The following is a 12,621-nucleotide window of genomic DNA, read 5'->3' as shown; positions in this document are numbered from 1 at the left end:
AACAGAGTAAGTAAGCGCTCACTAAAAAAGGCCGGCTGGTGCTTAGTTCTCCTCGTTGCCAAAATTCAGGAGCTTCTGCAAGGTGGGCAAGGCAGAGCAAGGTACACCAGGCGCTTCAAGGAGTAAGTCATGCCAAAGGACCTTGCTCGGTGGCTCCGTAAGTGCATTGCATGGCATTCTTTGACTTGCTGTTCATCTGGAACTCACCTCTCGGTGCCTGCCTTGGTTCTGGTATCTCCCATATGTGTGTACTGGGGGGTGGGGAGGTGCCTCTGGAACCTCTCGACCCCACTGCCTCCCTCGCCAGTCATGGCCTCATTTCTCGTCTTCAGAGCAAAACTGAGATTCTCCACCTCTTGTTACCTACATCTTTACCCCCGCTTTATTCTGTAACTTACTCTGTTATGGACTGAATTGTGTCCCTCCAAATTCATATGCTAAAGCCCTAATCCCCAGTGTGAACTTTATTTGGATATAGAGCCTTTGAAGAGGTAATGAAGAGTGGTGCCTGGCTGGCTCAGTTGGTAGAGCATGTGACTCTTGATCTCAGGGTCCTGAGTTCAAGCCTCATGTTGGGCGTGGCACCTACTCTAGAAAAAAGAAAAAAGAAAAAAGAGGTCATAAAGATTAAATGAGGTCATTGCGAGGTCAAGCCCTATCACTATACCCGTTAGGTGGAGCCCTAATCCTCTAGGTCTGGTGTCCTTAGAAGAAGAGGAAGACACCAGAGGTTTCTCTCTGCACAAACACAGAGGAGAGGCCATGGGAGCACACAGCAAGAAGACAGTAGTCTGGAAGCCAGGAAGAGAGCTCTCACCAGGAACCAAACATGGTGGCACCTTGACCTTGGACTTCCAGCTCCCGGGACTGTTGGAAATGAATGTCTACTGTGGAAGCCCCCATTCTGTGGAATTCTGTTATGGCATGACTAAGATAAAAAGTATCATTCTGGTACAAAAGACTTAGTTTAATAATGCAAACACTTGAAAGCAAAACCAGTCTACCCACTGCAAATAGAGAAAATGTTTCTTCTCGGTTCTACTCTGTGGTTGTCTTAGATAATAAAATTGATGGCTTCCGGATAATGACTGTTAAGAGATTCCATGAGATGTGCTGCTGGACTTGACAAATAAAAATCAGACTACCACCCTTATTCCTTCTCGGCCATGGCTCAAAGCACCTCTAATGCAAAATTAAGAGGAACCATTGCTGGTGATTCTTTTCCCTGCTAGAGCCCCATGTCATCAAGTTCAGTGAGAAAGAAATCACTTGACAAGTGTACAAAGATAGTCATGCTCACACATTACTAATTTTCTTAGTAATTGAAGATTTAAAGTTAATAATGTTTTTAGAATTGATTCCCCCTAATTGACAGGTACTGTTCACCGTACTATTAGCACATTCAGCCCAGGGCAGAATCCAAGGGCTCAGAGAAAGGTCTACGGGTGATGGGGGGTGTGGGGTTTGGTTTGGGGAGTCCCAAAAGGTTCTGCAGAGCCAAAGGGTCTGCAGCAAAGGCCTGGGGACTAGGCGACGGACCCTGCCCTTAGCAGAGGAAATACTCACCAGGGGAGGACCGGCTCATGGGACAGCCAAGGTGCATGTGTTTCTAAAGGCATATATGGATGACATCAGCCAGCCGCCTTGCGAGTGAGGAATGACTTCTTCCCAATGGCTTTTTCCAGTCACAGGAGTTTAGACAGTGGCATTACTGCAGCTTCTCACAGACCAAGGAAAGGTCCAGAACGTTCACATCCACACCCCAGCCAGTGGGGAGGCAGGAGGGAAGAGTAGGCGCCTGGCACTTCCCTGTCAGGGCAGGCCCCGCAAAGTGTGCACATCACTCCCACTAACATCCTGTGGGCCGGAAGCTAGTCCCCTGGCCACACGCGGCATATGTTTTTATTTTGGGCAAATGTGTGCCTTGTTACTAACGGGGGATTCCATTGCTATGAGTGAGAAAGGAAGGGTGGGTATTTGGGGGCAGCTGGCAACCTCTGCCCCCCCCCCCCACCGTCCAGGTAAGACTTCCAGTTATGCTTCCAGAGCATCTTGACTTGTTTTCATAGCACTTATCACACTGACTGTCGTCGTTTTTACTTATTTGTAAAGTGTCTATGTTACCCTCCCATAAATACGAGGCAGGAATCCTATTGTATCCCCAGTGCCTAGGACTCAGTAACGGTCTAGAAATACTTGTTAACTCACTGATAGGATTACACCCTACAAACCCCAAGTTTAGGTGGGATTCGAAGAAGAAAGACTTTCACCTAGTCCCAACTGTCAGGCAATGGACACAGACGGTTTCACCTTGAATTACACCGTGTCCTGTTAACCTTGTCGGTATGAATCCCTGATCCAGCCCCTTCGTAACGGCGCCCCTGCCTGTTCATCCTACCTCAGCAGCCGGAGACCGTTCCCAGGCATGTACACCTTCGCTGCCAGGCCTGCTTACACTTGTCCGTGGATTTCCATTTCTCATGGTGTCCAGGTCCACCTGTCCTTCCCACCGGAGCCATGCGTACGCTTCTCTCCTGGGAACGTGCTCAGCCCTTTCCTGACATCTGAACATTTCTCTTCGCTGCTGTTGTCATTCAGATCTCAACTAAGATGCCACCTTCTCCGAGAGGTGGCCCTGGACTGGCAACCAGCCATCAGCACCCAGTTATCTCTCCTAGCACTTGGTAGGACTTGAACTTGTGCCCTGCCCCCAGTACATAATGCAGCCCTAAACTCTCCGAGGCAGATTCCAGGTGCCACTGCCTGAGAACAGCATAGAAACACTTGGGAGACATTGGCTTCTGGGATTTGAAAGCAATACTAACCTATCCTTTGAAATCTTGGGGATACGCACCCCAGAGCCTCGAACCATGGCTGGGCCAAGGTGGGGCTGAGGTCTGAGGCCCGGGACCGACTGCTTCCAACATGCTCCCACCTTTTAATCCCCACAATCCTGGCTTGTTTTGTGGGCCTGGAAACATTTGTGTGTTAACAGAAAATGCTAAGTTTTACCTGCCACTCATCTCAGCCCCTTCTGGGGCTCTCGGGATCAGTCAGGGTTCAACCAAAGAAAGAGCTGGTGGGGGATATGGATTAGGACCTGCTGTAAGGCACCTCCTGGTGCACCTGTGGGGCTGCTGGGCAAGTCTGAGACCCCGAGCGCAAGCCAAGCGCAAGCCGCTGAGAAGGCAGGGCGGCCCGGGCAGCGGAGGAGGCTGTGGCCACAGCTGGAACTTCTTCCTTGGGGAAGACTTGGTCCCGCTCTTAAAGGCACCGTCTGGAGGAGGCCCCCCCAGATTATCTAGGATAATCTCCCTGGCCAAAAGCCACCCGATGATAGGCTTTATCCTCTCTCCAAAATACCTTCACAGCACCATTTGTGAAGAAATGGGGACTGGAGCCTCGTGGGGTTGACTGACAAACTTGTGCATGCCCATCTCAGAAAGGCCAGTTCCTAATGTCTGTGTGAGACACATTCCAAGTAATTTCAGGAAATGATAGGAACAATACTGCCCATTTCCCCAGAGCCCCAGTCTCTCTGGCTCACAGCTCGACAGCAGCAGTAATTAGAACTTGATTTCATGATTATTATTTGTTCACCCAGGGTTGGTTGCTTAGATACAAAGCAATTCATTTTGAGCCAAATTTTCCTAAGATGTCCCGTAGATATTATAATGTTCCAGAAACCTATTCAGTAATAACTCACAGGTAATGGCTCCCAGAGTTAACACATTTCTGCTCCAAACAATACACGCGTTTTGACTATTATCAACCACTATATAATATTTAGTAAGTGACTAGCTGGTGGGCCTAATACTACTTACAGGATAATAATACACATTTCAGGCAGAGTTTATTCTGCAGGTCTCTAGCAACATTTATTTTGAGGCCTTTGGGGTGGTCATATTAAATTCTTCCCCCCGATACAAAATAATTTAATGTTTATTGTAAAAAAAAAATGTGGATAATACACAAAGAGATAAACAAGAAAATAATCACCCTAACCTGCCCCCCAGAAATAATGATTAGTAGTATTCTGGTGCATATTCTTTCATACATATGCATATATAAAATTTATAAAACCATACTATGCATGCATCCTACTTTTTTAACATTTTGTGATTAAATAATCCGTGTAATTAAGTTATTGATGAATATTTTAATGATTTCATATAACTACCATTCTCTCACTGTTGGACATTTACTTTGTTTCCCACTATCAATACCAGGATACCCTCTTACAACTAGAAGAGGAGTAAGTCCTGGAAATCTAATACAAAACATAGTGATTATAGTCAACAATACTCTTTTACAAACTTCCAAGTTCCTAGGAAAGTTGATCTTAATTGTTCTTACCGCAAAAAAGGAATAATTATGAAGCAGCGTGGTAGAGGTGTTAACTGAGCTACTACTGTAGTAATCATACTGCAGTATATAAATGTATGAGATGAACAGCTTAATAGCTGAAACCGACACAGTGCTGTATGTCAAATATACCTTGGTTAAGGAAAAAAAAAGAATACCAGGATCCAGGATGAACATCTTTATGTCAGTCTTTGCACACTTTTATGAGTATTGCCTTAGTATTTATTCTGAGAAGTGAAATTATAGGATGAAAGAGTATGAAGTATGCAAGGCTTTTGAAACATCAACAAATTCTTTTCCAGGTTGTTAGACTAAGTTTTGAAAGAGATCTCATATTTGACACCATTTATAAAACATCATTTGAGAGGTAGAAGGGTCAATATGATTATTTCCTAAAGAGCTTATGAACTACTTAGTACATTTATCTTGAGATGGAAGTAATTCTTCATTTCCTTAAAATAATTTGTCTGTTTGTTAATGATACAACCCCAAATTTGTATCACTCCTCTTTAGGAGCCTTAAATGTGTGCCCAGGACTCGGGCTTTCCCTAATGGCTTTCATCGGCCTTTCCAAGTGGTATCAAGTGCCCGCATGCTGTCACTTGGCCTTATCAGTGGCAGGGGCTTCAGAAGGAACAAGCCCATTAACGCTAAGTCATTGTGGGCGAGGGATAAGCCGGTCACCTCAGCGATCAGTTGATGACCTTGTTCCCGTGCTTCTGTCCCATCTGACATTGCTTAGGAAGAGTCCTTGAGATCTGATTAAGATCCATCCGTCTCCCTGCTCTGTCCCAGCACCCTGTAAGGACTGCCAGGTGATAATGAAGGTTCTCTTACTGAAAGACGCTAAGGAGGACGACTGTGGCCAAGACCCATACATCAGGGTAAGTGCCCGAGGCTCCGGGTCCTGCACAGCATGACACTGTCTTACTAGGGAAGTTAAGGGGGTGAGGGGTAGGGGGGGGTCTGCAAACCCTCCGAACCACGGACAGAGTAAGTTGGTACCGTGACGCTTTCCTTATTTTCCAAACAACCCTGGCCAATCCAGAACTATATTCTTGTATTTGCAGGAATTAGGATTGTATGGACTTGAAGCCACTCTGATCCCTGTTTTATCATTTGAGTTTTTGTCTCTTCCCAGTTTTTCTGAGAAGGTAAGTTCTGTCAGTGTCTGAGTACCGTCATTTCTGAGTCTCTGTAGAATCCTTGCCAACCCAAGCCGGAAGGATTTCTTCGCTGCTCCCTCATTTTACTACCAATCTTGAAGACAAGGGCAGCGCTGCCTCACCCTGCTCCAGTGGGTGCGGCTATTAGACTGTCCCTGAGCCTCCAGCAGGTCCTCCAGAAAGCCACCCTGACCTGAAGGCGGGGGCGGGGAGGGGGCTGTCGGGAGAGCGGGTTGCAGGGAGGGCTCTCAGCCATGCAGGCCCTTCCAGTTCGTCCTCCCGTCTACCCACCTGCCCTGACCACGCACTGCACGGGTGTTACTTTGCCGTTTTAGAGAGGGGCCCCAGGTTGGGCCACTCGCTCAGCTGAGATCTCCAGCGAGCGGGTTGCTCCCCCACAGCGTCAGGTCTGCCGCCAGGTGTAACCAGGATCAATCTTGCCAGACACAATCTCAGTAAAGCCTTCCAGATGCTTCAGATCAAAGCTTCCGTGCTCAGGCAGCTCTCACCAGGGTGCATCCAGTCCCAGGAGGGGAGCGCCTTCAGGACATCTCCCCTGGAGCTCCTTTCTAGTCCCATTGGGGAAGAGCCAGGCTGGTTTCATGAACTAGGGTGCCCAGCCCTGCTCCCGGGCTCCAAGCCTCTGTTAGCGCCAGGTTCACCCCTCCTGCTCTTTATGGAAAGCCTGGGTTTTCCTTTTGATTTGGGCCGAATGTTGAATGATTCATTCAGTAATGTACCCGACAGACACTGATCTGGCATCTGTTACGCCCCTATGCACTGGGCTGTATGCTGAGGGAACGAGGTAAGGACCCAGACCAGCATGCCCTTCCATAAGCAGCCTGGAAAGGCACCAGAGATCTCCTCACTTGAGATCACTTCTTGGGCCTCGTGGCCACACAGACTAGAGTTTCCACAGGAGCCTCTCCTGTCACCGCCAGCCAGTGTGCCCCCTGAGGGCTTTTCTGGACTCTGTCTAGCTCCCTATGCTGCATCGAGTTGGGGCACAAGGCACGTGCTGGAGTCCTGGCCCTGCCATTCACCGTGGGCCAGTTCCTCAGCCTCTCCATGCCTGAGTCTTCATCTCTGAGATGACAGGAACCCCACCCATCTCCCAGGGAACTTTCAGAGAGTGAGGGACACAATATGTAAAAACAGCAATGTTCGGTAGATGTTATCACTATTACTGTCTTTGAAAATCAAGGCTTCAACATGGATATCGTCCCTTGAAGACCCCAGTGTTTTTTTAAAAGATGTATTTATTTACCCTACAGAGAGAGACAGAGAGAACTCGAAGGGAGGGGGCGGAGGGAGAGAGGGAATGTGCAAGCAGACTCCCTTCTGAGCATGGAGCCCGACGCCAGGCTCGATCCCAGGACCTGAGCCAAAATCAAGAGAAGCCAACTGAACCACCCAGGCGTCCCTTGGAGATTCCAGTTCTATAACAGATGCAGGTCCAATCTGCCCTCCTGCGTGCCCCCCACCCACGCCCAGGCTGGGTCAGATGGCCCCTCTCTGCTCCTGTTACAACTCCCACCCTACAGTGCTCTTTCCTGGCTCTCCCCTTGACTGGGAGCTGCTTGAGGGGAATACCATGAACAGTGAATTCACCTACATATCCTAAAAGGCCTAGAATAGTTCCAGGCATATAGTAAGCTCCCAGTAGGGGTCAAGTGGAAGAGTGGATGGATGGATGGGTAAGTAGATGCATGGATGGATGGAAGGAATTAGTTTTGTGAAGCATTTCGAAATCTGGGAAATGCTGAACTTGGCCATCATGTAAAATGTCTTTGTTGCTATTTGGTGCACAGCTGTGTCATCCCGAAGGCTATGGGGGACTCATCTTTACGAGCCCCAGAGCAGTGGAAGCAGTGGACCTGTGTTTGGAGAAAGACAATAAAGCAGAAGGTGAGGGGGACTCTGTTGTGAATTCCGCTGGACTTTCTTTACTCTGATTCTTCTGACCAGGGATAGTGGATTCCAGAAATGGATTTTTCAGGCTTGAAACATCTCAGTGGCTTTTAGCTCAAGAAAGTATTTACGTACCAAGTTACTTCATGTTTGTGTAACCTTTGGAGGAAGCACAAAATGACCTTTCTCCTTGTAAGCTGACTCTAACGTCCCACACAGAATGACGGGTTCGCCTTGTAGCTCTCTGATGTGAGCGGACGCCTAGAGGTGTCATGTCATAGCTACTGTCTTGGGAAACAGGAGACAGGGCGGCCCCCCAAAGTCCGCAGACCCTGAGGGGCTCAGCTGCCAGGTGGTCATCTCTCTCCTCAGAATATATTGGTGGCAGTCTCTCTCCTCAAAGGGATGATGAGAAAATCCAACCACATCGAAGAAATGGCCTGTGCCATGCCAGGCACTTAATGACACGATCATCTCTTAGTCCCTCCCTCCCTCCCTCCGTCTCCTTCAAAAACACAGGAACAGAGCCCAGGCTTCAGACCGAACAACCACCTTAGTCTTTCAATCAAATAGCTTTGTAGCTAACATTTATGGAGTGCCTAATGTGTACCAGGCTCTGTTAAATACTTTACATTTGTCATCTCATTTATTCCTGGACCGCTGACCAGAGGCATATGTACTGTGGTCCTCATTATGCTGGGTGTAGAGATTACTTAAAAAAAATAAAAATCTTGAAAAATAAATAAATTAAACAAATAAAAGGAAATCTCCCATGGGAGTGTAAAGGGTAGCATAACACTTAAATGTCAGGGAAAGTGATGCTCCTAATCAGATTTTAGGAAGGGAGAACTCATGTTTCCTTGTCTTCTCAAAAAGTATCGAACACCCAGTGGCCTTATCATATATTTATGCGACCCATTTCCTTTTTGTATTTCTTTCATCCGCAGTTAAAGGTGTCTGTTTTTGCCCTAAGATGGTAATGTTCTCTATTAAATTGTGTTTGCTCATGAACCTGAAAGTTATGATCTTTACTTTGACTTAATGTATACATCCGAGATTATAGTTTCTTAACTGCTTTCAGATTTATGTCCCAAATAAAACCAGGTGTGTTGCTTTTTTAGACACTAAGTTGCCCTTTTTAATGACCAGTGACTTTTTCTTTAAAAGTCTAGGTTTTTAGGGGCACCTGGCAGGCACAGTTGGAAGAGTGTGTGGCTCTTTTTTTTTTTGTTTTTAAGATTTTATCTATTTATTTTAGAGGGGGGCAGAGGAAGGGGCAGAGGGAGAGGGAGAGAATTTCAAGCAGACTCCCCATGGAGCCCCACATAGGGCTCAACCCCACGACCCTGAGATCATGACCCGAGCCAAAACCAAGAGTTGGACGCTTAACCAACTGAGCTATTCAGGTGGCCCAAGTGTGCAACTCTTTTTTTTTTAATTTTTTTAAGATTTTATTTATTTATTTGACAGAGAGAGACACAGCGAGAGAGGAAACACAAGCAGGGGGAGTGAGAGAGGGAGAAGCAGGCTTCCTCTGGAGCAGGGAGCCCAATGTGGGGCTTGATCCCAGGATCCTGGGATCATGACCTAAGCCACCCAGCACCCCCGCCACCCCGAGTGTGCAACTCTTGATCTTGGGGTTGTGAATTTGAGCCCCATGTTGGGTGTAGAGATTACTAAAAAAAAAATTTTTTTAATAAAGTCTAGATTTTTAAACTTTAATGTCACCCTGCAAATTCATTCTTCAAGTTCTGTTTGTTTTCTGGTACACACTAAAAATGCAACTGTGGAAAAGAGTTAATATTCTAAGCAAGGCATACTGAAACATTTATGAAGTGATTTTTAAAATTTTGCCTGTCGAATATGAACAGAATAAAAATGGAATTTTAGTTTGAGATGCTGTTCTTTATACGTGGTTATTAATAGTTTGCCTTGTTCACAAGTGTCTTAGGATGAGCAAGGAGCTTTGGGCAACAGTCCAGATGGCCACTGTGGTGTTTGCAGCTCACATCTCATTCCATGTTTTACAGTCTGGAAACATTCTCTGAGGGAAAAATGGAATGCTAAGTCAGTGTATGTGGTCGGAAATGCTACTGCTTCTCTAGGTAAGCAATCAAGGTAAAGATAAAACACCAAAAAAGGACAGTGATGTTATGATTTGTAATAAGAAATATGTATTTGTCTTTGTCCCTGTTTCCTGGGACAGAGCTCTTAAAACCCTTGGTATTTGCTAAATGATAAGAAAGATAAAGTTGCCTATTTTTTTAAAAGATTTATTTATTTACTTTAGAGAGAGAGCTTTCACCGTACCCTTACCAGCAGCATTATATATTTAATTAATTATTTGTAAATTTCATAAGCAAAAAAATCATTTTTTAAACTTAAAAACTTTAAAAAAAACAGTGTTTTTTTAAAAAAACAAACATGGTTAAGTCATTGGGGAATGAAAACCTGGTTTTCTTCTCTCCTTTAGTCTCTGCTACTACTCAGTATATATTCAAAAGTTCTATTACATTGGCGCCTGGCTGGCTTAGTCAGTAGAGCATGCAACTCTTGATCTCAGGGTTGTGAGTTCAAACCCCATAGTTGGGCATAGAGATTACTTAAAAATAAATAAATAAAATCTTTAAAAAATAAAAAAATAAAAAATAAAGCTCTATTGCAAGCTTTGTGCCCTTTGGCCCACTAATCCCTTTCCTGATAATCTAGCCAAAGGTAATAATCCAATATAGGAGAAAAAAAGTGGTTTTTATATGAGAATGTATATTATAGCATTATTTATAATCATGGAAAAAGGAAAGTCCCCAATAGGGGAATAGTTAAATAAATTATGATACGTCTATATGATGATTATGTAGTTCCTTCTTTTACATACTTTTTATTTTGAAGGAAATTTACAGAAAACCTATAGTTATAACACAGAACTCAATCTTTCCTGGACCCTGGAGAGTAAGTTGCCAACGTGATGTCCCATCAACCCCAAATAGATGAATGTAGGTTCCCTACAAACAAGCACATTTTTCTGTATAGCTGCAAGAAATTAACATGCATGTATTTGTACCTCTTAATTCTCAATAATGTCCATTGTAGCAGAAGGGTTGAGTTCAGAATCCTGCCTTGCGTCAAGTTGTCATGTCTCGTTAGTTTCCTGCTGGAAAGGGGCCTCCATCTGTCTTTGGCTTCGTGACCTCGACACTTTCGGGGTACAGGCTGGTTGTTTTGTAGATGGTCCCCCAATTTAGGTGTGTCTGATTTTTTTTCCCCTGATTACATTAATTCAGGTTATATACATCTGGCAGGAATATCACAAGCTTTTCCCCCTTGCCTATTACCCAAGCAGTGCATCATTTTGATTTGCCCCATTACTGATAATGTTCCTTGTAATCCCTTGATTAAGGTGATATGAGGCTTCTCCCTGTGAAGCTACCATTTTTCCCCTTGAAATTAATAATTACTTTGTGGGGAGGTACTTTAAGATTATATGATAACATATATTTTTTTTTTATATTTTTTTAAAGTAATCTCTACACCCAACGTGGGGCTTGAACTTACAACCCCAAGATCAAGAGTCACATGTTCTACCTACTGAACCAGCCAGGTGCCCCTGATAATGTATTCTTCATAAGTAGCTGCTGATTTACATCAGTATGGATTCATGGTTTCCTCTTTAATAGGGTTCAATCCATTACTCCATTACTAAGTCTATTTATTTTATTGCCCAAATTGTCCCGGCTGTGGCCAGGGGCAACCCCTTGAAGGTGACTTCTGTGTCCTTTTGACATGTCTTCATCATTCTTTGAGTACTTCCTTCTTTTCTAATGCAAAAAGATGTTCCAGATTTGTCCTATACTTTCCCTATCCCAGCCCTAAAATCAACCATTTTCCTTAGGAAGCTCTGGTTCCTTTCAGTGGAGAGGGGTATTTAGAAGCCATGATGAGGATGCTTAGTGTATTCATTGCCCTTGGACTTCACTGCTCACTGCTCATGGCCCTTTTCAGTACACAGAGACAGGGAATACACACACGCGCGCGCACACACACACACATCTTTATTTATATCTCCTTGTTTATGTTGAAAACCATGAGTTCATTCCACCACCTCCAGTTATAGTCCAACACAACAGGGTTTCTCTAGGTCTTTCATTTCTATATTCGTGACTCCCATCTCTGGCAAGGAGAAACCTGGCTCCCAGGTAATACATCTACTCATTTGATCAGTGCTCCTATAAAGAACCAGTCTCCCCTGGCTCTGCCCCCACAGGGATGCCCTCTTCAGCCCACGTGGATTCTGGCACCCAGCACTGGCCACTCCCCCATTATGACTTTCATGTCACTCTGCCCCACCTAAGGACCTTTGGGCTGAAATGTTCAAATGAAGAAGGGAGACAGGAGAGGCCAGGGGTCGGTTTAAATGCTTTTGAAGCATCTTTATAGCGTCGGAAAGATACAATGTAACATTAAGAAAAAAGCAGGATGGGGCGCCTGGGTCGCTTAGTCGGTTGGGTGTCCGACTCTTGATTTCGGCTCGGGTTGTGATCTCAGGGTTGTGGTATTGAGCCCCTCGTAGAACTCCACAGTCAGCGGGGAGTCTGCTTCTCTCCTCCCTCCCCCTCCCCACCGCTCCCATGCGTGCATGCTTGCTATCTTTCTCTCAAAGAAATAAATCTTAAAAAAAAAGGAGGATGCAATATAGATATATGATACAATTTCAATTTATTTTAAAAATATAGGTACTGTACTAGAGAGCCCTCCTTACCCGCAAAGGAGCCTGAGAGGAGCAGGGACTCACAGAGATACTTGCTGGAATATGTAATGTTCATAATAGCATCAGTCACAATAGGCAAACGGTGGAAACAAGCAAAATATCCATGGATAGATAAATGGATAAACAAAATGTAGTGTATACATGAAATAGAGTATCACGCAGACGTAAGAGGGAGGGAAATTCTGACACAGGCTACAACGTGGAAGAACCTTGAAAACATTACACTAAGTGAAATGAGCCAGATGCAAAAGGATGAATACTGTAGAATTTCACTTACTGGAGGCTCCCAGAGCAGCCAGACTCAGAGACTGAAGGTATGGGAGAGGTTTGCAGCGTCTGGGGTCGGGGGGAAATGGGAAGTTCTTGTTTAATCTGGTGTAGAGTTTCCGTTTGGGATGATAAGGTCTTGGAAGT

General features: G+C 45.1%; 1 protein-coding gene and 1 non-coding gene across 5 annotated transcripts in view; both read left to right on the top strand.

Moving 5' to 3' along the window:
- The window catches only part of UROS (uroporphyrinogen III synthase), a 28,834-nt gene that overhangs the window by 2,350 nt on the left and 13,863 nt on the right, over nucleotides 1–12,621 (top strand). For 2 of the 4 annotated variants that reach the window (XM_027595899.2, XM_027595901.2), the window contains exons 2-5: nucleotides 5,108–5,249; nucleotides 5,436–5,519; nucleotides 7,343–7,439; nucleotides 9,473–9,547. In XM_027595899.2, the coding sequence (XP_027451700.1) occupies nucleotides 5,187–5,249; nucleotides 5,436–5,519; nucleotides 7,343–7,439; nucleotides 9,473–9,547 (319 nt within the window). In that variant the 5' untranslated portion in view covers nucleotides 5,108–5,186. Of the gene's footprint in view, nucleotides 1–5,107; nucleotides 5,250–5,435; nucleotides 5,520–7,342; nucleotides 7,440–9,393; nucleotides 9,548–12,621 lie in introns of all 4 variants that reach the window. The other 2 variants (XM_027595903.2, XM_027595900.1) reach the window with 2 other exon arrangements.
- Nucleotides 507–579, top strand: TRNAK-CUU. The gene has a single exon. It is a non-coding gene; the product is annotated as a tRNA-Lys (tRNA).

This window comes from Zalophus californianus, chromosome 15 (assembly GCF_009762305.2).
Source record: "Zalophus californianus isolate mZalCal1 chromosome 15, mZalCal1.pri.v2, whole genome shotgun sequence".
In the NCBI taxonomy this organism is placed as follows: domain Eukaryota; kingdom Metazoa; phylum Chordata; class Mammalia; order Carnivora; family Otariidae; genus Zalophus; species Zalophus californianus.
This window is presented reverse-complemented; position numbering and strand designations above follow the sequence as displayed.